General features: G+C 39.9%; 1 protein-coding gene across 1 annotated transcript in view; it reads right to left on the reverse strand.

Moving 5' to 3' along the window:
* The window catches only part of LOC126088113 (golgin subfamily A member 8Q-like), a 202,781-nt gene that overhangs the window by 50,787 nt on the left and 124,740 nt on the right, over positions 1-27,254 (reverse strand). Inside the window, exon 6 of the mRNA XM_049906211.1 lies at positions 7,152-7,234. Within this exon, the coding sequence (XP_049762168.1) occupies positions 7,152-7,234 (83 nt within the window). The remainder of the gene's footprint in view (positions 1-7,151; positions 7,235-27,254) is intronic.

A 27,254-nucleotide genomic window follows, 5' to 3' on the forward strand; every position in this document is an offset into this window, starting at 1 on the left:
TCCTGTGGTCGGTGTTTGCAAGGTAACCGGCAATTCTTAGCGTCCTCGCTGAAAACCTTCTGGTACCAGCAGTACGGATGAGCCGGATGTGGTGGTGGTGGTGGTGTTTGCGGAAACAGAGGAGGCTTGTCCTCGTCAATTTGTTCTGGCATGTATACTGGTATATATGGCGTGTGGGTGATCCTGGAGTGCTCGGATGGTGGAGAGAGTGAATGGATGCTGCCAGGTGATGTAGAAGGTGTGGAGGTGGAGCGAGCTCTGCCTCTGCCAGCAGAAGGCCGGTAAGCGGGAGCAGTTGTGCCAACTAGCGGTGAGTGGTGAGCTGGCTGGCGTTGTCATAGCAATGAACACAGTTGGTCTACGATGCGGAGATGAGAACCAATTGGCTCGAAGGAGTGTGGTAGCAGGTGGATCTGTAGGTCAGTAGGCAGCTTGGCAGACCACACCACCCACAGAGTGACGCCTGGCATGGTATGCTCACTCACAAGTAACCAAAGGCAGTGCCAGAGTTGTGATGGGGTTCGGCCCCCCAGGTGTTCCTTGTACAAGGTCTTGATGATTAATTCTTGTGGTGAGAAGGCGAGTCGTTCAATGATCGTCTTCTTCACAAACTCGTATTTCAGTGGAGGCACTGGCAAGAGGAGTAGATCACAAGTTAAGTCTGAATGATCACGGAGGTGTGTGACGAGACACAGGAATTTAGAGTTGTCATTTGACACATGATGAAACTCGAAAAGATGATCAACAAGTGCAAATCACGACACTGGGTTGTCCTTGTATAAAAGTGGCAGCTTCGTCACACGACTTGGAGGTGGGGACGAAGGCGGCTTTGGGTTCTCTTGGAAAACCATCAGGTCCATGATGGGAGAGGCTACACAGCAGGCTGGCGTGGTAGGCACAGGTGTGTTACTGGCAAAAATGTCCGTAGCAACTGTGGACATTGTCCTTGATGTGTCACGAAAACACCATGCGGTTGACACGGTCGGTACCATGGGAACGGGCAGTTGCACGGTATGCATTGAGGTCCCTTAAACTGGGTTGTAGGCTACAGCCACTGATTTGAATTGAGCCACCTCAGAAATAACACGGAAGGCTGGTGTGGCAGACACGGGCGGTGCTGTGGGAGAGGCGAGCGGCTGAGCGGCCGGAACCATGGGCCCCTGTGAATGTGGGGGGTGGCAGGAGGGAGTATGACAAAAGTTTGAGTTCTCTGCACACGCTGAAGACATGCCCCATGAGGTCCGACTATAAATGACCAGTGGAACTCGCAGAAAGTCACTTCGATGTGGTAAGATGCCATTGGAAGGCGAAACACCGAACAATGCACTCAAACCGACGTGGTCAAAAACTTGAGCAATCGGTCTTGGGGGGTGAGTATGGAGAATTGTGCACATTAAAATGTCCTATATTAGTTTGCAAATGAGGCAAAACCAGACCAGGTTACAGTTGATAGTGTCCGGGTGTGTTTTGGGGTAATGGCAGCACTGCACACGGCACTACAATAACTATCGTTGCGGCCCGTTGAGAGTCAAAGTACGTGTGTGAATGTAGATCGCTTTGATCATCATACGATCGATCAGTAGGTACACAGTTCTGAATATTGTTCACTTCAAACTTCACACGTTGGCGAGCACAGTCCAGCGACATGAAACCAGAGTCCATTGTTTGTGTTAGCAGTGTAGCACTCGACCATTGTAGAGCGACAAAGTTTGAGGTTAATGTGGCTGGAGATCACGAATCGCTGTGAATTAATGTAGAAATGGTCATTGGTGAAGGAATGAAAAGGTCCGGCGATCATTGTGGAGCTTCCAAATCTTCTAACAAAGAATTGGGTGAGGCAGCCATGGTGGCGTGCATATAACCTGTTGATGCTACAACACTCGGCGCGGTAGTTGCGGAAGACGTGCAAACTTCAGGGTCACCAGTATGGAAATGGGATGCGTGTACAGGTATACTGAACAAAGTGTCCCACAAATATCTGCACATAAATATATATTTCCACAGTAGTCGTACACATGTACACAGCAAGAGACATAAATGCAGACTGCTAGAATAACATGGCGGCTTGACTGTCCGATCTCAGTCAGAGATCATGTTGTTCATGGTCGATACGACCTATTGACACCACAGACCCATTGCAATACTGTGACAACTGAAATTTTTCAGTATTTAAATGAAAGCCACCTAAATGAAAACATCAGTAGTACACATCTCATGAAGTTCAACAACAACAGACTCAATGAAATTAAACTGTACTTTGATAGTGAAATGGAAAAAAAAATAGTGTAAATTCCTTGGTTTAACCATTCAAAGCAGTCTGAAATGGGGTGTGGATGATGGCTCTTTAGCATATAATTTATCTAAGCATATATTTGCAGTTAATGATAGCAAGTTTTCCAAAGATACTGTAGTTCTAAAGACAGCACACCACACTTTATTTTCCGCACACCTGAACTGTGGAATAGAAATTTGGGGGCAACAACCAAAGCAAATCTCTATAAAAGCTAGGAATTCTTCAAAAAAGTGCTATATGAATCTGTGGAGCTAAATACAAGGAATAATGCTGTGGGCTGTTTCCAGAACCTTGTACCAAGCAAGGTGATGGAGTTGTTAACGCACTGGACTTGCACTCTGGAGTGTGATGGTTCAAATCCATGTTCACCCATGCAGAGTTATATTTTCCATGATTTCCCTAAATCTCTGAAGGCAAATGCTGGGATGGTCCCTTTGAAAGGACATGGCATGGTATGTAGGCAGAATGGCACCAGGAAGATTATGCAGTGATACAATGATCCACAGTTAGTTGAAATGAAATGGTTCCTCATGCAGGAAATGTGAAAAACATGTAGTCAAAGGAATTCAGTGCATTAAGTTCAACTTTTGGCTATATTTTAAGTATGCAAAAATGTGTATGAAATTTATAAATGACAATATTCAGTGGACATGCCTCAACTGTATAAGTGGCATAATATGTGATTAACATGCACGTTAAGTTCTAAAGGTGAAATTATTTGTGTTCTTCAAGGTAACACTGATGCTCTGAAAAAAGAAGTGATGCTGATAAAGCAGGAAAATATTGCATTAGAATGTGAAAACTTCTTTGTGAAAAAACTCTGATGGTAAATAGATGTACATCAGCAAATGCGTAGAGTGATATAATTGATCAATAAAAAACAACCCAGTTACCATTATGGAAGAAAAAGAAACTGAAGATATGGAAGAACTAAACAAATATAAGTGGACCAGTATAACGTACACGAAAAACAAAAAGAAGCATCACAGTAAGACAGAAAATCAATTTTTTATCATAGATTACTCATTGTTAAAAAACATGTCACCAAAATCGACATTTGATGTCTGACCAGGCATCAGGATGCATCAGTTGCATGAACATTTAAACAACATCTTAAATTCAAGAGGGAGTGTAACAGATAAGCATAACAGGAACCCAAAAGATGTTTTTATCCAAGTGCAAATAAATTCCCTTCAAAGCAACAGTGAAGAAGAAATTGTAAAATACATAAGGAACCTTATCCAAATGTCCAGAAGCCTCTACATGAGTCCCAAAATAATAGCCAGTGGTACTGTGTAAAGGATATTGGTGAGTGATAGCTACGTGCAGTGAATAAATGGTAATATTAAAGAACAATGCAATAAACTAGGAGTCATTTTCATTAATCCCAACAAATATCTAAGTGCAAAGTGTCTTTCCAAAGATGGTTAACATCTTAATAGGTTAGGCTCAAAAAATTAAGCAATATGTCCACTGATCTCGCCAAGCTATAGAAAATAAGGGCTGGTAAGCAGTGGTGGGGTGAAAAAACTTCTGTAGAAATAAGAAAGACAGAACCAAACTATTATCTGGCAATAAATGTGCTGCAGCGTATAAGTAATAGTCAAAGTAGAAATGTTATGAACTGGAACATAATTGGTTTAAACACTGACACTTCAAACAAGCTCCAAAATAAACAAATTGGAAATCATTCTGTCAGAATGTGCAAATATTAGAGCTGTTTGTTTAAATGAGCATTGTTTTACTGAGAACACAATTAAAATTTTAAACAAAATTGGGAATTTCGGGTTAGGAAGCAGCTTTTGCAGAGAAAACAAGTTAGGTGGAGGTTGGTGTATGTTTCTGCATAGTGATAAAAATTATGAAACCAGAAATTGTTTTAATTATTTAAATGAATAATGTCTGTTTTACAGCTGTTGTGTAGAAGTAGTGGACTTACCAGTAAATGTTATAGTAGTTTCAATATACAGAATCCCAGGGAGGTTAACAACAGAATTGTTGTTATCTAAGTTTATGCTAGAAGACCTCTGTAGAGAAAAAAATTCTAATAGCTGCTGATCTAAATATTGATATCACATGTGATAGTACTTATACTTCAAAATTCACTGACTTGGTAAAGAAACATTCATTCAAACTGAATTTCTTTGAAACTACCAAGGAATAAAGATGTGTGTAAATTTTGTCTACATTAAGGTATTTCATATAATTATGCATTGTTCATTGAGCTGCCACAGGCAGAAATATGAAAACCTTTAGCAAAGAAAACTCATTAATATTTAGTAATAAGCTAAAAGAGAAAAAATAGTCTTTTGATCATTGTAAGTCAAGTGAATAAAAATTTTAAAAAATCCTAAATAGTTTTCTTGGTGTCTATGAAACATTTTCACCTAGACTCTGCAGCAGCAAAGTTACAAATAAATTACAGTGGATCCCTCAAAGAATAAAAATTCCAATGAAAGGAAAAGGCAACTTTACAGAGAATTAAAATATAATAAAGACGCTGATTTCATTCAACATGTTATATCCTGTAAATTATATTTAAAAGAATTGTTAAGGCAGCAAAACAATTGGCAAATAAGTGGCAAATTTTAAACCATAAAAATAAGACAAAGGTAGTGTGGCCAGTCATTCCATCTGAGTTAGGCATTAAAGCCTGCAACCAAGAAATTTCAAAAATTAATATTGAAGGAAACACTATTGTAAGTCTGACTCAAATATGAGTGTGCTTTAATGAATTCTTTATAAATGTAGCAAAGTCTGCTGTAAATGTAACAGATTATCACAACAAAGTAAATCCTTTTGGCCAAACACCTTACAAAAGTTTCTATGAAGGTTATAGAAAATGAAATCCTAGCATTAAAAAACAAAAACTCTGCACATTGGGATGGCATACCCACCAAAGTTAATAAAGCAACACAACACAAGGGAAAAATACCACAGATGCCGTGAACAGTTTCAATGAGAAAATAAGTACATCATTAGACAAGAGCAATAATGTGGCAGCATTATTTTCTGTAAGCACACAAAGACATTTGGTTCTGTAAAACATGCATTGCTTATTTACAAACTTGAAAAGTACAGAATTAGAGGCAGTGGCCTACAGTGGCTCAAATCCTACTTATCAAATAGAAATCAAAGAGTTAGCATCTATTTAAATGTGACAGAAAAAAAAATCTCAGTCACTTCCACAAGACTCCATAATAGACTCAGTCCTATTTCTCTTCTATGTAACTGGCGTACAATTATATATCAGCTCCCCATCAGTTCTGTTCGCAAAAGATAGTTCTGCCTTAGTTGAAAATCAGGACTTGGAAAAAAATTCCTAAGTCTGTGATTGGTATCCTCAGTACCTTGCATGATGCAATTCAAAACCAGACACTCAAACTATGAGCAATTAAGATTATTTACAACAACCGAAATATAGAAGAAGTTGCCTCAGTCAAATCCTTAGGATTAAATCTGGTTAAAAATTTGAGCTAGCAGGCACAAGTTGAGTACCTAGCAAACAACTTGAGTAGCTTTGCACTTTCAGTGCAAATATTATCTACTGCAACTGACATGGACACATGAAAATTAGTATATAAATCTACTTTGAATCCATTATTACGTAAGGTGGTGTTTCTTGAGGGTATCTCGATAAATATAGTGCAGATTTTAAAAGTACTAAAAAAAATAATTAAAAAATATGTGCACTGTAAATCATAAAGAACCACGTCACCCATTATTTAGCAAAATTAAAAACATTATTGCAGAACAAAATCAGTCTCAAGTTTTTCTTCTGAAACACTTTTAAACCAGTTGCTGTAACAGCCTGCCACAATGAAATGGGAAATTTTTTAAAAACATGAACTCTGCCATCGTTTTTTGTTCATTCACATGATACAAGAAACAAAGAAAATTTTATGTTTACCACCATCGGCCTCAAACTGTATGCCCAGGGGCAACAACACATTGGGATGAAAATTTATAATAAATTAAAAGAGAACAAGTTAATGCAGATGAATTTAAGTCCACTTAAAGAAAGCTATATAAGGCACTGAAATGTTATTACTCAGTGGATGAATTCAAGCAGGTCACTGGAAATTTGAGAGGGATAAGTTGTTTTACATATCCCAAAAAAATATCATTATAGTGTTCTTATTTATTTTAGTCCTATTATTTATTAGTGTAAAAACCATTATAATTGTATTATAAATTTTTAACATGTCTCCTGTACACAAACCAAATGGATTGCAAATGTACGTCATGAGATGAATAAAATCAAAATTTCACACAATGTCACAAAGAAAAATTTTACTTTAGCAGCCACATAATAGTATACTACATAAAAGGTTCACAACACACAGGATTAAAATCAGCCAATAAACTGCCCCCTATACTTATGACTATCACCACAAGGAAGCTTATATATCAGCTTAAGAAATTCCTTCTACAAAAGCACTTTTACACATTAGGTGAATATAAGTTACATGCACAATGAGAAGTGTTTTAAAAACATATGTAAATAACCGCAAAATGTTTATGAGTAATCTTACCAGATGTTAATCAATTACATATTCAGCAGAATTTGTTGTGTATCAGGAACTGATGTTTTGTACATATGGAGTGAATCATTTGGTCGTGAATAAAATATTTTTAATGTTGTTATTATCACCATCAACATCTTGTGTGACAGCAAAAGTGTATTAGTTCATATCAAAATATATTTACATTCATTTGTATATGGACTCTTGTTTCATAGTCTACGTTCTAGAGTACTATCTTTTGGCACAGTCTAAACTGAATTTTTGAGATCAAAATACTGTTTAATTCATTTTATCCTTTTACTCCCATTTTGCTTCTTAATATAAATACTTACCTGTTCAATTTCAGTTTTTTGGAAATCAGTATATGGCAGACCATTATTTATGTTCTTCTCACTTTGGAGCATCTGGATATCGGCTAGTAAATAAGAACAGAAAGTCTTTATTACGCAAATAAATAATGCTAAATGCAAGCAAGAAATCACAACATTAATTCATTCTCTGTGTTCTGTGGATCTCAACATGGAGAAGAGGTTTCAAGGATGTGAAACAAGTCAATACATATATGAACAAAGTGAAGAAGCTGTTAGAAACCATTGATAACTAGCATTAGACTGTTATAAACTAATTTTCCTTTGTTGGGAAATCCAAGATGAGGTATAATATGTTACAGAAGTCAAATAACTACTTAGCAAATAGAATAAGCAAAGAGAGAAAAAAAATAAAACAACTTAATTTTTGCACAAAGCCATCCTTCAGAGCTAAACAAACACACACACTTAACTACTGGAATTTCCAAATCATGCCAGCTGATAGGGTTAAAAAGTGATCTTGACTTGGAGGGGTAATGGGAAGATGATACAAGCATAGAATGGGTATCGTAAGCCTTGGCCAAGTGGTGTGTCAAGTGTGTGATTTAAACACATGCATTGAAGTAACAACTGTCTGTTTATTCACAATTAACTCAGTACAGTTTTGGAGGACAAAGTTCTGCACATGAGTACAACTGAAATGGCCTTCTGTAATGATGCATAGCAGATGCCATTATGACGAAGCCCACGATCGTCGTAGTGGTGATGAGCTATGGAAGCTGGGCCTTCTGGAGTGGCTGATACATGGACAGTGGCTGTGATTCTAGTGAAAGTTCACGATGACACTGTCTGAAGGGTAGCAGCCACAGAAACTGGCAATTGGGGCACTGAGTGGTAACCTAAGTATCCATCACCAGAGGAATACAGGATTGGTATCACGTAGAGGTGAAGAGGTGACTGTGACTACAGTACTAATGTTGTGATAAAAGGGAAAATGTTTTAGCATTTACTGTATTGAAGATCATTCAAGTAATGATTTAAAGCTGTATCCTGAAAAAATATACCATCTGTAACTAAAACTGTGTAGCAGACTTTATAATTTACAACAGTTTATGAACACAGACTGATGTGAAAAGAACAAAATACAGCTTTCTTGGCATAAAAATTGATTCAATCAATGTGTGCTGGCACAAGACTATGGAGATTATAGCATGAATATAGATAAATCTGGAGGGCAAAATGGAAATGGCACATCTATGGCACTCTGTTCAGAGGAACTCGAAGACATTGTTATCTGATGTGCGAACCTGTTGTGTTGCCTCAGGATCCTACTACTGAACAGAAGGCAGCATATGCAGAATGGCAAAAGAATGACTTGAAAGTAGCAAGTCTAATAGCAAGTGCGCTAAGCAAACCAGTTGCTGAACTTATGTTGATGTGCAAAAATGATAAAGAAATATGGGTAAACTATGTGCCTGATTTGAATGTAGCAGCACACAACTTTTGAACTTGTTAACTGAAAACTTTTTTCGGGTCAAACACAACAAAGCAGAAGATATTAGCACACATGTGGCTAACCTGAGAAGTTATTTGCAGATCTAAATGATGACTTAATGAAACGTGAAGAGAACATGTCATCTAGAAGAATATTAAATGGGTGAATACCAGTGGAAAATCAGAGTTTGAACGTACAAATTGAAAAACTTTGTACCACTGAATTGTGTGAAGAAAATGCAATGGACATTACTGCATTTATCATTTCTAACAAACAGAAGAAGAAGATGTCTAAAGAGCAAATAAAACAAAAATTTCTGTGCAATAAATGTAAACAACTAAGTCATTGGGCAACAGAGTGTCCACTGAACATACTGACTACAATAGCATACTGCAAGAAGAGAAGGCGAGTGGTAACTCTGTATTTACTTCATGCGCCATGGATTCATCTAGTATAAATTGTATTGACGTAAATAAATGGTATTGTGATAGCAGTGCTTTGAAGCATATCACTCTGACTAAACAACACTTTGTTTTGTACAGTGAATTTGATATTCCTGGATGGTTTCATTAGGAAAGCAAGTTACTAATATGCATGCTTTTGGTCAAGGAATTGTCTGCATCAAAATAAGATGAAATAATAGATGGTACAGTGCTAGAATGGAAAATGTTTTACATGTCCCCCATGAAAATGCTCATTTGTTCTCAGCCAGAGCAGCTGCATGTGACAGGAAAAGTGTTAGGACTGGGGAAAAGCCAGCAGCAACATCGTCATGACAGGCTAAGTGGAAAATGGTCTGTATGTGTTGAATAAGCATGCTGTTAGGCCAGAAAAAGGTAATTAAGTGAACTTAGTGACATCTTCTGAAACATTACAAATGTACCATGAAAGATTCAGTCGCCAGAATAAACAAGAAGTCAAGAAAATCTTCAAGAAACTTAACATCAGTGTAGAAGGCTGTAAGGATGAACTTAGTGATGGTTGTCCATTAGGAAAGATTCAATGACTACCATTAAGACAATGAGCAAATCACTCCACAGTTACTGGAAAATTAATCCAGGCATGAGTCAACGGACCAATGATTACAGAGTAATTTAGATGTGCTGGATATTATGTACGTTTTGCGGGTGATTTCAGTAAATTTCGTTGGACTTTCTTTTTGAAGCACAAAAATGAAGTGTATGAAGTGCTTAAACAATTTTTTTAATGAAGCTCCATCCAAAGGTCATGCTGTTAAACAGTTCAGATGTGAGATGGAGTAAGGAATTTAATAACAACAGAGGTAAGGAATTGCTCATAGATAAGGGAACAGACTTACTGATTCCTGCATCCTATACTCCTAAACAAAATGATTTGGCCGAACGTGAAAAGAGAACAACTGTTGAAGCTGCAAGTTCAATGCTGAATGTGAGCAAACTATCAGGACGATTGTGGCCAGAAGGTTGCAATACAGCAGTTTATATTTTAAACTGTATTGGAAGGTATCCAGTTGCAGACTAATTTCCTTATGAGGTGTGGTACAACTGACTAGTATGTAAACTTCATCACCTCAGAATTTTTTGTACGGGTTTCTAGGTTCACATAAACCAACATTTTCATTCAAATTTTGATGATAAAACTGTTGTAGGTCAACGTGTTGGGTATGTTAATGACAAAGATGGATTTAGGCTCTGGATGCCTTCAAAAAAGAAAGCGATCTTGAGTCATGATGTAAAATTTAAGCCAGAAATAGTTTGTAATTTAAGTAGCGACCATATCAAATTTGATATTCCTTGGCACTCTGCTTCCACAGGAAGTCAAAGTGAAGAAAAATTTAATGCACTTGGTTCTGGAGGAAGTCAAGTATCAGACGACAATAATATAGAATCAACAGAATTCCAGAAAGCCAAAACACCTGAAGAAAAATTTAATGCACTTGGTTCTGGAAGAAGTCAAGTATCAGATGACAATAATATAGAATCAACAGAATTCCAGAAAGCCAAAGCACCTGAATTTTCTGGTGAAGGTAAATTGGAGAGTAGAAAACAACAAAGAAAACCAGCTTGTATAGAAAGTGGCAAGTTCTTTCTTGATGCTAACGAAAGTTAGTGTTGTGGACATAAAGATCCAAACTGTTTTACTGAAATATTGCAGTCAAATGAAAAGGAAAAACAAATGCAGGCTATTAATGAAGAAATGGAAGCACCAAAGAGAAACAAAATATGGGTATTAGTTGGACATCTCACGAATACCAAACTATTGCCATATCACTGGGTTCTACATAAAAGAGTACAACAGCTGATGGAAGCACTCATTTCAAAGCCCAATTAGTTGCTAAAGGGTATATTCAGCAAGAAGGAACTGATTATGAAGATGCATTTAGTCCTGTTGCACGTTATGACACAATTCAAGTTTTGCTAGTGGTAGTTGCTTCAATGAATATGGTGTTGATACAATTTGATTTGAAGACAGCCTTTTTGAATGGAATACTTCAAGATGAAGCGTATTTGGAACAACCGAAAGGCTTCAAAAATATACACATCAAGTGTGTCTCTTGAAACGGAGTGTCTATGGACTCAGACAAGCACCATGCTGCTGGAACAAACATTTTATGGGAGTCATGAATAAAGCAGGTTTTAAAAACAGTGCTGCAGATCCTTGTTAGCTTTATCATAAATGCAACAGAAATACAGTTTATGTAGCAATTTATGTTGATAAGGGTCTAATTGTAGGCAATGAGAAAAATGAAATTACAGCTTTTCTGTACACTTTATAACGTGAATTTGATATAACAATGGTGACCTTTGACAATTTTCTCAGCAAAAAAATAAAGCAAAATGAAGATTGAGTGATTACGCTAAGTCAAGAAAAATACATGAAACAAATGTTGCAAAGATTTTGAATGCCGAAGTCCAACATGACTTCAACTCCCATTGGATATGAAGAAAATGACCAAAATGAAGCAGTTTTGTCCTTTGTCCCCTATCGCGAGGCAACTGGATATCTTATGCATTTCTCAATAGCATCTCATCCAGATGTAACTTGTGCAGTGAATAAAGTTGCTTGAGCTATGTAAAAACCAACCACTGGGGACTGGAATCAAGTGAAATGCAAATTCCAGTGTCTGAAAGGCACATTTAATTATGGCACTATCTATGAAAGGGATGAAAATTTGTGAATTTGCAGTGATGCTGATTTCACTGGCAACAAGCAGACAAGATGTTGAACAATCAGCATTGTGGCAAAGTACTCTGGTGGGGTAATATCATGGACAAATCAGCTGCAGAAGGTTGTGGCTACATCTACAACTGAAGCAGAAATTATTTCAGCAAGTGAAGGAGCCAAAGAATTAATTTGGTTATTTCATTTATTAAATGAATTGGTTGAAATGCTGGGACAACCTCCAACACCTCATATTAACAACGCAAGCGCATTAAAATTAGCAAAAAACCGTGAATATCTTCATCAATCAAAACATATTGAGGTCTGACACTTTTATGCTCATGAAAGATTCCTGAATGGTGAAATTATGTAGGAACATTTGATGGAAAGACTCAGTTGGCTGATCTCCTGACAAAGCCAATTGAGCAAGTTCACTTTAATTTGCTGTGTGCAGAGACTGGTGTGCACGAAGTCAAGTAGTAACTCGTTAGTTGTTTATTTGACTGATTTTTTATTTTCCTTTTTGAAGAAGTGTTGTGATAAAAGGAAAAATGTTTTAGCATTCACTGTAAAGTATTCTTCCTTGATATTTTTCAAAATATATTTGTTTCTATATAATGTTTTTGAAATTCATTCAAGTTATGAAGCAAAGTATATATATATATATATATATATATATATATATATATATATATATATATATAGAAGGAAACATTCCACGTGGGAAAAACATTTCTAAAATGAAAGATGATGAGACTTACCAAACAAAAGCGCTGGCAGGTCGATAGACACACAAACAAACACATACATACACACAAAATTCAAGCTTTCGCAACCAACGGTTGCCTGATCAGGAAAGAGGGAAGGAGAGGGAAAGACGAAAGGATTTGGGTTTTAAGGGGGAGGGTAAGGAGTCATTCCAATCCCGGGAGCGGAAAGACTTACCTTAGGGCCTTTACAAATGTCTGCTTGTGTCTGTGTATATGCGGATGGATATGTGTGAGTGTGTGAGTGTATACCTGTCCTTTTTTCCCCTGAAGGTAAGTCTTTCCGCTCCCGGGATTGGAATGACTCCTTACCCTCTCACTTAAAACCCAAATCCTTTCGTCTTTCCCTCTCCTTCCCCCTTTCCTGATGAGGCAACCGTTGGTTGCGAAAGCTTGAATTTTGTGTGTATGTATGTGTTTGTTTGTGTGTCTATCAACCTGCCAGCGCTTTTGTTGGTAAGTCCCATCATCTTTCATTTTATATATATATATATATATATATATATATATATATATATATATATATATATATATATATAGAAGGAAACATTCCACGAAGGAAAAATATATTTAAAAACAAAGATGATGTGACTTACCAAATGAAAGTGCTGGCAGGTCGACAGACACACAAACATACACACAAAATCCAAGCTTTCGCAACAAACTGTCGCCTCATCAGGAAAGAAGGAAGGAGAGGGAAAGACGAAAGGATGTGGGTTTTAAGGGAGAGGGCAAGGAGTCATTCCAGTCCCGGGAGCGGAAAGACTCACCCTAGGGGGAAAAAAGGACAGGCATTGGAGATCTGGTATGAAAAAAAGGCGAAAAAGTGTTGGTTAAGTTGATCTTGTATTGAACTTGGGTTGGTAGACAGCGATGTGCAAAAAGGTTAGGTGGTTGTGTTGCCGCTATAGTAGATTACGGTAAAAGGGGGGTGAATACAAAGTGAGACTACTGGTAAAAACAGAAAGAGAAAATAAAGAGAAAAAAGAGAAATAAGACGACAGGAAAGATTTCGAAATGCAAAGGCGACAATAACAAACGTAATTGTTGGGTTCAAATTAATGATATGGTTATAATAGAAGGAAACATTCCACGAAGTCCAAGCTTTTCTCTTTTATCCATCCACACATATACAGACACAAGCAGCTTGTGTCTGTATATGTGTGGATGGATATGTGTGTGTGTGCGAGTGTGTACCCGTCCTTTTTTCCCCTAAGGTAAGTCTTTCCGCTCCCGGGACTGGAATGACTCCTTACCCTCTCCCTTAAGACCCACATCCTTTCGTCTTTCCCTCTCCTTCCCTCTTTCCTGATGAGGCGACAGTTTGTTGCGAAAGCTTGAATTTTGTGTGTATGTTTGTGTTCGTTTGTGTGTCTGTCGACCTGCCAGCACTTTCATTTGGTAAGTCACATCATCTTTGTTTTTAGATATATTTTTCCTTCGTGGAATGTTTCCTTCTATTATAACCATATCATTAATTTGAACCCAACAATTACGTTTGTTATTGTCGCCTTTGCATTTCGAAATCTTTCCTGTCGTCTTATTTCTCTTTTTTCTCTTTATTTTCTCTTTCTGTTTTTACCAGTAGTTTCACTTTGTATTCACCTTCCCCTTTTACCGTAATCTACCATACAATTTTATCCCGCCATAAATATGCTCAACAATACGTAACCCACTTCCCAACCATAACCAAAAGATTTTATTTTCCGCTTTGAACACTACCGCTGCTATAAAATCCTCCGTTTCTAGTTCAATAACAGCTGCTTTCACGTATTTAACAACCATTTCGGCTAGTTCTAATAACTTTAACTTTATTTCCACTTCCTTTTTTCGCACATCACTGATCATTTTAGCCGCTCCCCACAGGTTTTAACGTCATTTTTTCTACAATTGTTAGCCCCATTTTCGTAATCTTTCACCACAACACCACTCCTTTAATACGTTTTTTCGAAATTTTCTCGAAATTTTCCCGAATTTCTCCGTCCTTTAACGTCATTTTAGCCGCCCCCCACAAGTTTTTTCTACAATTGTTAGCCCCATTTTCGTAATCTTTCACCACAACACCACTCCTTTAATACGTTTTTTCGAAATTTTCTCGAAATTTTCCCGAATTTCTCCGTCCTTTAACGTGATTTAGCGGCAACACAACCACCTAACCTTTTTGCATATCGCTGTCTACCAACCCAAGTTCAATACAAGATCAACTTAACCAACACTTTTTCGCCTTTTTTCATACCAGATCTCCAATTGCTTTCTAGTTCACCTTTCTCTCTCCCCATATATTTCTATCTTTCTTTTTCATTTCAACCTCATGTTAAACTTTCCACCTTCTAATACCATGTCACCCTCACAACACCCCCATAACGACCCCATTAAGTTTTATTTACATTCCCTCCGCAAACATGCCTTCACCCTAGCCAGATTACGCTCACATATTCTATTTTCTCAGGCTTGTCTGACATTTGGCATAACCCCCAAAGGCCTCACACTTAAAGTGGTCTTTTAATATGTCTGCTTGTGTCTGTATATGTGTGGATGGATATGTGTGTGTGTGCGAGTGTGTACCCGTCCTTTTTTCCCCTAAGGTAAGTCTTTCCGCTCCCGGGACTGGAATGACTCCTTACCCTCTCCCTTAAGACCCACATCCTTTCGTCTTTCCCTCTCCTTCCCTCTTTCCTGATGAGGCAACAGTTTGTTGCGAAAGCTTGAATTTTGTGTGTATGTTTGTGTTCGTTTGTGTGTCTGTCGACCTGCCAGCACTTTCATTTGGTAAGTCACATCATCTTTGTTTTTAGATATATATATATATATATATATATATATATATATATATATATATATATAAACATACACACAAAAATCTAGCTTTCGCAACCAACGGTTGCCTCGTCAGGAAAGAGGGAAGGAGAAGGAAAGGCAAAAGGATATGGGTTTTAAGGGAGAGGGTAAGGAGTCATTCCAATCCCGGGAGCGGAAAGACTTACCTTAGGGGGAAAAAAGGACAGGTATACACTCGCACACACACACATATCCATCCGCATATACACAGGTGTCTGTGTATATATATATATAACCTCTTAGTTCATCCCTATGAAATCCCCAAACCACCTTCCCTACCCTCTGGCTCCTACCCCTGTAACCGCCCCCGGTGTAAAACCTGTCCCATGCACCCTCCCACCACCACCTATTCCAGTCCTGTAACCCGGAAGGTGTACACGATCAAAGGCAGAGCCACGTGTGAAAGCACCCACGTGATTTACCAACTGACCTGCCTACACTGTGAAGCGTTCTATGTGGGAATGACCAGCATGAAACTGTCCATTCGCATGAATGGACACAGGCAGACAGTGTTTGTTGGTAATGAGGATCACCCTGTGGCTAAACATGCCTTGGTGCACGGCCAGCACATCTTGGCACAGTGTTACACCGTCCGGGTTATCTGGATACTTCCCACTAACACCAACCTGTCAGAACTCCGGAGATGGGAACTTGCCCTTCAGCATATCCTCTCTTCTCGCTATCCGCCAGGCCTCAATTTCCGCTAATTCCTAATTTCAATCTGCCGCCGCTCATACCTCACCTGTCTTTCAACATCATCTTTGCCTCTGTACTTCCGTCCCGACTGACATCTCTGCTCAAACTCTTTGCCTTTACAAATGTCTGCTTGTGTCTTGTATGTATGGATGGATATGTGTGTGTGTGCGAGTGTATACCTGTCCTTTTTTCCCCCTAAGGTAAGTCTTTCCGCTCCCGGGATTGGAATGACTCCTTACCCTCTCCCTTAAAACCCATATCCTTTTGTCTTTCCTTCTCCTTCCCTCTTTCCTGACGAGGCAACCATTGGTTGCGAAAGCTAGATTTTGTGTGTATGTTTGTGTTTGTTTGTGTGTCTATCGACCTGCCAGCGCTTTTGTTCGGTAAGTCTCATCATCTTTCTTTTTATATATATATATATATATATATATATATATATATATATATATATATATATATATATATATGAATATAATAGAGGGAAACATTCCACGTGGGAAAAATATATTTAAAAAGAAAGATGATGAGACTTACCAAACAAAAGCGCTGGCAGGTCGATAGACACACAAACAAACACAAACAAACACACAAAATCTAGCTTTCGCAACCAACGGTTGCCTCGTCAGGAAAGAGGGAAGGAGAAGGAAAGACAAAAGGATATGGGTTTTAAGGGAGAGGGTAAGGAGTCATTCCAATCCCGGGAGCGGAAAGACTTACCTTAGGGGGAAAAAAGGACAGGTATACACTCGCACACACACACATATCCATCCATACATACAAGACACAATGTCTGCTTGTGTCTTGTATGTATGGATGGATATGTGTGTGTGTGCGAGTGTATACCTGTCCTTTTTTCCCCCTAAGGTAAGTCTTTCCGCTCCCGGGATTGGAATGACTCCTTACCCTCTCCCTTAAAACCCATATCCTTTTGTCTTTCCTTCTCCTTCCCTCTTTCCTGACGAGGCAACCGTTGGTTGCGAAAGCTAGATTTTGTGTGTTTGTTTGTGTTTGTTTGTGTTTGTTTGTGTGTCTATCGACCTGCCAGCGCTTTTGTTTGGTAAGTCTCATCATCTTTCTTTTTAAATATATATATATATATATATATATATATATATATATATATATATATATATATATATATATATATATATCGTTCACAACTAAAACTGTGTTGTTCAGACTTTAAAATTTATAACAACTGTGACCTGCAGGCCATGTATTGGCACAGCTTGTGCCCGCAGATATTCTGGGGCTGCGGGAGGCTTGGCACTAAATAACTCAGCTACTTTTCTGTTGACGACAACTTGCAGGGCTATAAGTGGCCCATGAACCATATCCACGAGTGTGGTGTCCGGATATGTAAGAACTCAGGCATGTATATGCTACACCCCTCACCCCTTGAGTGAGACGGTGTAACTATCTCAGAGAAGTGCAGTATCCAGGGGAGGAGGCACCAGGCAGTCATGAGAGTAAACTGGAACAAGACAACAAGAAAATCAGTCAGTCTACACAACATTGGATCCCAATTAAAGTAGCAACCACACAGGGGAATAGCCTGGCAGTGAAGAGTCAAGGAAGGCACAACCCAGGGCCAGAAGAACACACTACGGGATTGGAGATGCCAGCAGGAATGGATGGTTGGGCGCACAGCTACGGAGGAGGTGGTGGTGGATTAGGAGGTGATAACTGCTGGAAACTGTGTCGCTAGGATCAGCATCGACAGAACTAGCAATTGGTGAACCGGCCACAAGAGGCAAGAGGGTGAGCAAGTGAGTGAGCATCAGCATCAACAGGGCTGGCAAATACTGGGGCGCCAGCTGCAACAGGCTACAAGAGGATTAGCCACAACAGGGCCAATGATGAAAGGATTGGTCTCTGATGGCGTCATGAGCAAGAGATGGGACAGTATCATAGGAGTGTCTGGTGTAGAGTACTGTGAACCAGTATGGAGTGCCACACAGCATGAGAATGTAGCAACAAGCATGACGAGACATGGTCAAGGTTGCCACACACAGAAACTTCTGGATGTCCTGTCTAAATGCTGCAGAAAAAACTGGGGAGACTGAGTGAACCGAATAAAGTGCTGCAGGAGGCCCTGAGGTGCCTGATCCCTGAATTGATGGGCAAGAGACAACGGGAGCTCCAGTGATTGAGAACACACTGCCAGGGAAACAGAAAAACACAAGGAATTCACTGACCAAGAACAGTATGTAAGATAATGCACATTGAAACAATTCATGAAAGGACCATTTGATTACGCAGCAAAGAGAGTATTGTCAAGAAGCTGCATCTGCTGAGAAACACAAACATGAATTTGCAACGGAATCCCTACGAGAATTGAGAGAGCACAACAACTGAACACAGGTACGGAATCCAAGAATTGAACAGTCCCTGTCTGGTACACAGACAACACACTTATTCTATAGGAAGGCATTAATAGTCCTGGTCTGGTGCATGGTTGGACACACTTGTAGGCTTCGGATGTAGACTGGCACAATGCAAAGACATGAGTGTGCTACCCCATCACTATCACTAGTATTTAAACAAGAAAGATGTGGTTGAAAAAACGTACAAACAATTGAGAACAAAACCAGGATCCAGCAAAATAAATGAAGACACATCAAGAAATGCTGAAACATGTGTGAAGATGTGGCATCGCCAATCTTGTCCTGTCTGGGCACTGCCACCCACAGGAAGGAAGCCAGCCATGACTGCATTGCCCAGGCCGAATGCGACGTGCCATGGTGGCATCAGACTCAATATGGTGAAGGAGAGGCAGCTGGGTGATGGGCGAGACCAGGAATTGGTACATCAGCTAGCAAACCATGAATACACACTGGAGTGAGTGAATCATTAGCAGCACTACACTGAGAATCCACATAAACTGAATCCACACGAACTATAAGTGTCACTTGTATCAAGAAAACCATTATCTTTGTCTCCAACTGTAGTATATAGTGGATGAAGAATGAGCAATCTACATGAAACCATTATCCTCACCACCAGCTACAGTATAGTAACCATGGCCGAGTGGTGTACCTAGGTAGTGATTGTTTTGCATGCATTGGAGTAACACTGTTTGTTTATTCATCCTGAACGAACTCAGTACAGATTTGGTGGAAAAATGTGCATACAAGTACAACAGAAATGTCCATGTGTAATGGCGAATAGTGGAGGCTACTATAATGAAGTCCAAAATCATCGGTAGTGGCAAAGAGCTGTGGAAGAAGGCCCTTCCGGAGAGGCTGATTGTAGGCCAGCAGCTGCAACACTGGTGATGGCATGAGATGGCACTGTATGACAGGTACCAGCTGCAGCAGGAGTTGTGCTCCAAACCGCAGGCTCAACGGCAGCTGGTGGTTGGTCTGGACCTGGAGCTAACCTGTCTATTGAAGGTCTGAGCAGCCAGTGACCTAAGTACCCATTAGCGGTGGAATAAAGGCGCAGTGTCACGTGTACTTGTGACGCAAATGGGAATAGGTGCCTGTGACTGGAGCACTGTTTACCTGAATCTGCATTCCATGTATTGGTGCAGCTTGCACCCCTAGATGCTGTAGTAGCTGCAGGAGGCTTGGTGGTAAACATCTCAGCAACTCTTCTGCTAACAACAACTTGCAGGGGCTGTACATGGCCTGTGAAGCATATCCAAGAGTGTGGTGGCCGAATACTCAAGGGCCAGCCCTGCATATTCTCTAGTAGGTAGTGAATAGGAGAGAAAGCAGAGAGATGGCGATTGGTGGGAGATAGGGTCTGGGCAGGAACATACAGATGAGTGTTTATGGAAAATGAGAGAAAAAAGAGGAGTACAGGGAAATGGTGTTAATATGCTTTACTAAGAGACATACAGATACAAGTAAAGGTTTCATGGCTGAGATGCGTGGAGTGACAAGTAATAAAATATGAGGGTGAATGAGATACTAGTGTGGGGTCAGGCCAGTAAAACAGTTTGGGAACAGGAGGAAGGAGGAAGGAGGAGGGAGGCAGAGAGAAGACTGATGGAGAAGGTCTACCAAAAATGGATGCCACAGACATTGAGGGAATAAGTGTTGAGGAGGAGAAGCCAAATGGCATAGGTAGTGAGACAGCCCCTTAAGATGTGCCATATGGTCACTGACTGGATGTCCCAGTTAACTTTTAGCCACAGGTTGGGAGTGGCCATTCAACTGGGAAAATACTTTGTTTATAGTTATACCTTTGCAGAGTGCTGTAAATGTTGCAGCAAAGTTCAGGAGAGACTCTTTTAGCTGGACATCAGGTTTGTGTGGAGTGTTAGCTGTGCATAGAATGTTAGTGTATATAGGGACAGGCTAAATGACCTCTGTTTCCCGACAAGATTGAGAGATAAGTGTTGGTCTATCAAAGCATCAGCAATACCTTCACCATATCGAAACAGTGACTGTAGAGACTGCTTGTCAACTACAAATGAAGCAACCGTGGGTGTTACACTTTGGTAAGAAATGATTGACAGCTGTTCAAAAACAACTATATTAAACACTAAGATTCACTAGCAATACCTCCACTTCAACATCTCCCAACCAAAGAGTCCTCACATACAGCCTAGCCACCATGAATTAGATAAGTTTCAGTAACAAGCAAACATCTTGCAGATGTCTTCTAAACCTCATCCTGGCATACTCTAATGACCTGCCTTAACCTACACCTAGCATTCCTTACACATCTGCTTAAAAATCACAACAGGCGTGCACCCTCCACCACTCAGCACCATCCAGAATTTAGGGAAAACTATGCCACATTCTCTTTTCATGCCCTAAAAATGAGGGATGTCCTCCCCACAATCAAACTACTAAGTAGAAAAACATTATTCTGTCACTAACTCAATCTACACACTACCATTGTCAATCCTTGGGCCCCTCCTCCTCACACCTTTCAACACCACGAGTTAAATCCCTGTCGAAGACCCAGGTGTAAGATCAGTCCATGCAGCCATCCACCTCTCCTACTCCCAAACAAGTCACTGACACTTCTTATTCTGTCAAAGGGCCATCCTGGAAGTAAGCACACCATACAACAATGGAAAGGAAACCTTGTTTGAAAAGAAGCCAACAGACTTCTAACTTCCATGCTGTTTCTGTCATAGAGCTGTTCCTGTAGCGAATTTTGATGCATTGACAAACAATAAAAATCATACACCAGACTTGAGAAAATTAGTAGTGTAGCATGCGCTAGATTTTCCTTACATTTTTCAAACTATTCTGTTGCTTCTGGAGCCCAGTTGATTTTCTTTTTGTAATTTTCCTTGCATTTCATATTGTTCTGTTGCTCCTGGAGTTCAGTTGATTTTCCTTTTGTCATTCATCTTACTTTCATTCAGACAGACATTTAAAAGAGCTTGTTCTAGATGTCAATGTCTGTTAAGAAATGCTTGCAATTGTTTCACAGTTTCCGAATTAGGTGTCCTGATAACAGCTGTTATTCCTCTAAGTCTGGTTTGGTGCCTTCTAGCACAGTAATGTATTGCAAAAAAACATATTTTCTAAGTACAAGACATAGCTCTTCTCAGATTTATCCTCATGCAGTACTTATCAAGCATTGGAAGTGTGGCTAGAAATGATTTTCTTCCAAATTAGATGCAATCAGTATGCCATCTACATAGGCAAAACAGAAAACTAAACCTTTAAGTATTTCGTTAATAAAACTCTGAAAAGTACAGAAGTGCTAGGTGTGTTCCTTAATCCAAATGACATAAAAGTAGATCCATATCTACATATTCATACTTACTCTGCAATCACAGTATGGCATAGGGTAGTTAACACTGTACCACATGTGAGGGTTTCCTCCCCTTCAAACAGCATGGGTAGTGGGGGAAGAATGACCGCTAAAACACCTCTGTGCGTGCTGTAATAGATCTGACCTTCTCTTCATGGTCCCCATGGGAGCAATACATATGGAGCTGAAGAACATGTCTAGAGCCTTCAATTAATACTTGTTCCTGAAACACTGTAAATAGGCTGTCACAGAATAATTGTTATCCATGTTCAAGTGCCTAGCAATTCAACCTCAGAAGTTAAGTCCCATAGTGCTCAGAGCCATTTGAACCATTTGAACCTAGCAATTCAGGTTTTTCAGCATTTCTGTGACAGTCTCCCATGAATCAAACAAAACTATGACAATTCATAAAGAGAAAGATACTGAAGTCACTACAGATGCTGTGATCATTTGTGCTGTCCTTCTTTGTATGCAATGACAGGAAAAAATTGCAAACCCAAAAAAATTCATGTAGGGCAATGAAATTTTTGGAATACAATTGTCTAGGTAATATATTTAAGTGGTGACAATATTTTGAAAAGGACAGATTGCTACTCACCATATAGCAGTAATGCTAAGGTGTAGATAGGCACAACAAAGAAACTGTCAAACAAGTAAGCTTTCAATCAAATAGGCCTTCATTGGAATTACACACACACACACACACACACACACACACACACACACACAAATGCAACTTACACACGCATGACCACAGTCTCTGGCTGCCTAAACCAGACTCAAAAACACAATGAGATCAAAGAAAAATAAATAAAAAGATTGCAATGTGGGTTGCAGGTAAGTAGGTGGATAACTGTGAAGAAGGGGGCTGGCAGATGTGACTAAATTGGGTGAAGTTAGTATTTGTAAACTGGAATAAGAGAGTAGAAGGAGTGGGGGATGGGGAGGGGTTGATAAGATGAGGTTCAAGTTCATGTGGCAAAGGAAGGTATGGACAAACGCACGAGGGAGACACAGGAAGAGTGCTCAATTTGAAGGTCTGGCAGGCAGGTGTACTGTGGGACATGTGATGCTGCACCAACAATTAGAACTGTCTTGTAGCCATCTGTTGTGTGCAGATGAGACATTTGACAAATGAGGCTTGTAAGTAGAGCTTGTGCTGTGGTTTGGAAGTCAACATGTGGAAAACAGGAAAGAAGAGAAAAAAAGGATGGACACTGAGTATAGTAATGTGGCAGAAAATAGTAACAAAGGAAAACTACACTAGTTTATGGGACGGAAGAGAAGCCATTAGGAAAAATCAAACAATGGAAAATCCAGGATGGATTGATGACAATATTATGAAAAGGATAAATAGATACTCACTGTATAGCAAAGATGCTGAATCTTAGGTAGGCACAACAAAAAGCCTGTCAAACAAGTAAGCTTTCAGCCAAAAAGGCGTTTATCAGAATTAGACACACACACTCATGCAAACCCAACTCACCTAGGCAGCCAGTGACTGTGGTCGTGTGTGCGTATATGTGTTGCATTTGCATGAGTGCATGTGTCTACTGCCGACGAAGACCTTCTTGGCCAAAAGCTTACTTGTTTGACAATCCTTTTGTTGTGCCTACCTGTGACTCAGCATCTCCACTATACAGTGAGTAGCAATATATATTTTTCATAATATTGTCATTATTCCATCCTGGAATTTCTACTGTTTAACATATTTAAGTTATTAAAGTTGCAAGATCAGAGGTTAAAGTAAGAGCAAAATAAACCATTGATAATGCGAAATGCTGGAACATTAACAATCGGTGTAACTGCCAGAATGCTGAATGCAAGCATGCAAATGTGCATGCATTGTGTTGGACATGTGTCACATGTCAGTTTGTGGGATAGTGTTCCATGCCTGTTGCACTTGGTCGGTCAATACAGAGATAATTAGTCACACCATAAATAAGTAAATTAATACCTATTGTAAGCTATCAATTGGAGGTTTCACTTTGTTTTGCGTGTTTTCTGGACAAAGAAAACATTTCATTGGTATGAATTTTGGTCTAGGATTTGTTTACGTTGTCTTATACTGTAAGTTACATGATTATATTGTCACAGAAGAAACCAAGTAGTGCTGTCGCTGTAGTGTAGTGGCTATGATACTAGATGGAGGGTTGTGAGTTCAAAACTCACCTCAATTGAAACATTTTAATTTCTATCTTTGCTTTGAGTACATTCTAAAAGTATCCACAAATGGCAACAATCATTGTACTGGAATGTTCTATACCTGTATATATACCATATGTGTTCTGGCCAGAGGCAGTTCGCTCCATGCTCTTGTATGTGCAAGTGCTGAATAAACCTTTGTTAAGTGAAGTTAGTGTTCATCATTCATCTGCTTACACCTTCCTCTATGTGACATTATTCTGGTGGAGGTGCAGGGTATTGGAACTTATGATACCCCACATTATCGATGACACAGTGGCTCCCATCGAGCCATGACAGAGCTGCCGTTTACATGGCAAGAAATCCGAGTTCGAGCCATATTCAGCAGACCACAATCTATTGGAGACAGAAGAAGAAGAGGGCGTCACGACGACAGCAACTGTGTGCCACCATATGAGACATCCTTCCGGGTTCTCTGGTGATGAAGGCCAAGATCCAAACAAGTGGCTGAAGGTATATGAGCGTATAGCCAAATTTAACAAATGGGATGACACTGTGTGTTTGGCTAACGTATTTTTCTACCTGGAGGGTACTGCCAAGTAATGGTGTGAGAACAAAGAGGAGAAGTTCACAAGCTGAGAAATATTAAACATTCCAGGCAGAACTGCACAAGTGTTTCAGCAACACACAATGACAGAAGTGCAAGGTTGACGATAAATTAAAGTGCAGGGCACAGCGTCCAGGAGAAACAACAGCATCCTACATTCAAGACGTCTTGGAGCTGTGTAAAATAGTGGATCCTTGAATGAAGGAGGAAGATAAGGTTGCACTTCTTATGAAGGGTGTTGCTGAGGACATGTATCAAGCCCTATTCCTGAAGGAGGTTTTGACAGCAGACGACTTCATAAAATGGTGCCAGTATATCGAGACAATGCATCATAAAAGAATTACATGCAAGAAGTTTGAACGGCTTCCAAATTTCGTATCGATGTCTGTGATGGAGGAAGGAACTGATTTCACAAGTGTTCTTCATCAGATAGTGAGAGAGGAAGTTCAGAAGGCACTTGGATTGCACAGCGAGCGAAAAACCGAGACGCTTCAAGAGGTTATAATGGAGGAAGTGGAACACACATTAATCCCAATCTCTCGTCCTTCATTTCCCTTTAAAATGGTAAAAAAGTCGAGACCCAGGCGAAGTTACATTCCTAGTAGAATGCCGCACGAGGAACCTGTTTGGGCACCAAGGAAGACTGATGTCTGGTGGACCCAGGATAACCAACCAGTATGTTTCCACTGCAGATGACCGGGATATGTGGTGTGCTATTGTTGAGAAAGGTGGTGGATATTTGATGACACCCATGCCAGAAGACAGCAGACCAATCTTAGCCAACGCCAACTCTGGGACGACGATGATGAACATGAAGATATGGGTGCAGGATGATGTAGGTCACCACTGCTGCAAGCTAGCCACTGGAGAGGATGCTCCCCAACATGCCAATCAAGGTCTTCATTGCCGTTTAGAAGCTCCAGCCGATCACCTGGCCACAGCAACCCGGAAAACTAAAGGGTGCGACCTTCCTTGGAGGTGAGTCCGCCGAAGAGAAAAATCCTCCGCTGTCGATCACTACAAAAATGATAGGAAACTACGTCGATATCCTCATGGATGGCCAACCAGCCCAAGCTCTTGTGGACTCTGGAGCATCATATTCAGTCATTTCGGAGAAGTACCATCGCCAGTTGCAGAAAACCATATTTGTTGACGACAAAACATCCCTCCTGCTGATGGTGGCTACTGGGAAATATGTAAAACCTACAGGAAGATGTGTCATTTATGAGAGTATAAGTGGCCATACACAGCCCTTAGAATTCATCACTTACAAGAATGTAGTCATGATGTCATTCAAGGATGGGACTTTTTGGAAGCTTTTCAAGCAATTATAGATTGTGGTCGCTCGAAGATTATGCTAGACAAGATGAGATACTGTGAACAGGAAGATGCGCATCCAAGTGCATGGCGACTACGTGTGCTGGATGAAGTGATCATTCCTGCAGTCAGCGCTAGAAAGGTAACTTTCGTGTGTCATGCCATGCATAAACCCAAGGATCTTGTAGTGGAATGTAGGAGAAGCATACCACTGAAGAATGACTTGGTCATCCCAGCCTCTGTCGTCTTGTTTAAGAACGAATTCGATGAATTGTAGATAGTTAACTGTCGCAGAGAACCGCAGATCCTTCCAAGACACATGTGCATAGCAAATGCTGAGCCATGAATTGCAGAACAGCTGAGCATCATAGAAACCTTCCATGCAGAGTCTGTGGGCAAAATTAGCGCTACCACTACAAGAGAAGATCTTCTAGCTCGACTATCACCAGATCTCACTAAGGAACAACAGAAGAAGCTACTTGCCATTCTTCAAGAGTTCTCTGAATGCTTCAATTCACAGGTGAAGAGCAAATCAGACAAATCAATGGTGAAGCACCGGATTAGCACTGGAGACCATCAACCAATAAGCCAGAGAGCATACCGTGTGTCAGCAATGGAATGTCAAATAATTCGTGACAAGGTAGAGAAAATGATGACGATTGACATAATTCAGCCTTTGCAGAGCCCTTGGTCGTCACCAGTGGTTTTCGTCAGGAAGAAGGGTGGCAGTTGGCGCTTTTGTGTTGATTACAGGAAGCTTAATAAGACAACTAAAAAGGACATTTACCCTCTTCCACGAATTGACGATACATTAGATTGTCTGAAGGGGGCTAAGTTTTTCTCAACCATGGACATGTACTCGGGATACTGGCAAATCGAAGTAGATGAGGCTGTTCGCGAGAAAACTGCATTCATCGCCCCTGAGGGCCTGTATGCGTTTAAGGTAATGCTGTTTGGTTTGTGTAGTGCACCAGCAACATTTGAACGAATGATGGATCATTTTCTAAGGCACCTGAAGTGGACGATATGTCTTTGTTATTTAGATGACATTAAAGTGTTCTCAGAGACATTTGATGAACACATAAAAAGACTGAGGGCTGTTCTTAAGTGTCTCCAAGAAGCTGGACTGAAACTTAATCCATGAAAGTGTCTCTTTGAAGCAAAAGAAATCAAAATACTTGGGCACCTTGTATCAAACCAGGGTGTGTGGCCAGACCCAGAAAAGGTGAGAGATATAGCGGAATTACCCATTCCTAAAAGTATTAGAGATGTGAGAAGCTTCCTCGGATTGTGTTCTTTTTACCATCATTTTATCAAAGACTTTTGTATCAAAGCCAGGCCACTCCAAGAGTTGTTAAAAGCTGATGCTATATTTATCTGGGGTGATGCTCAAC

The sequence above is a fragment of the Schistocerca cancellata genome, chromosome 6 (assembly GCF_023864275.1).
Source record: "Schistocerca cancellata isolate TAMUIC-IGC-003103 chromosome 6, iqSchCanc2.1, whole genome shotgun sequence".
NCBI classification, from domain to species: domain Eukaryota; kingdom Metazoa; phylum Arthropoda; class Insecta; order Orthoptera; family Acrididae; genus Schistocerca; species Schistocerca cancellata.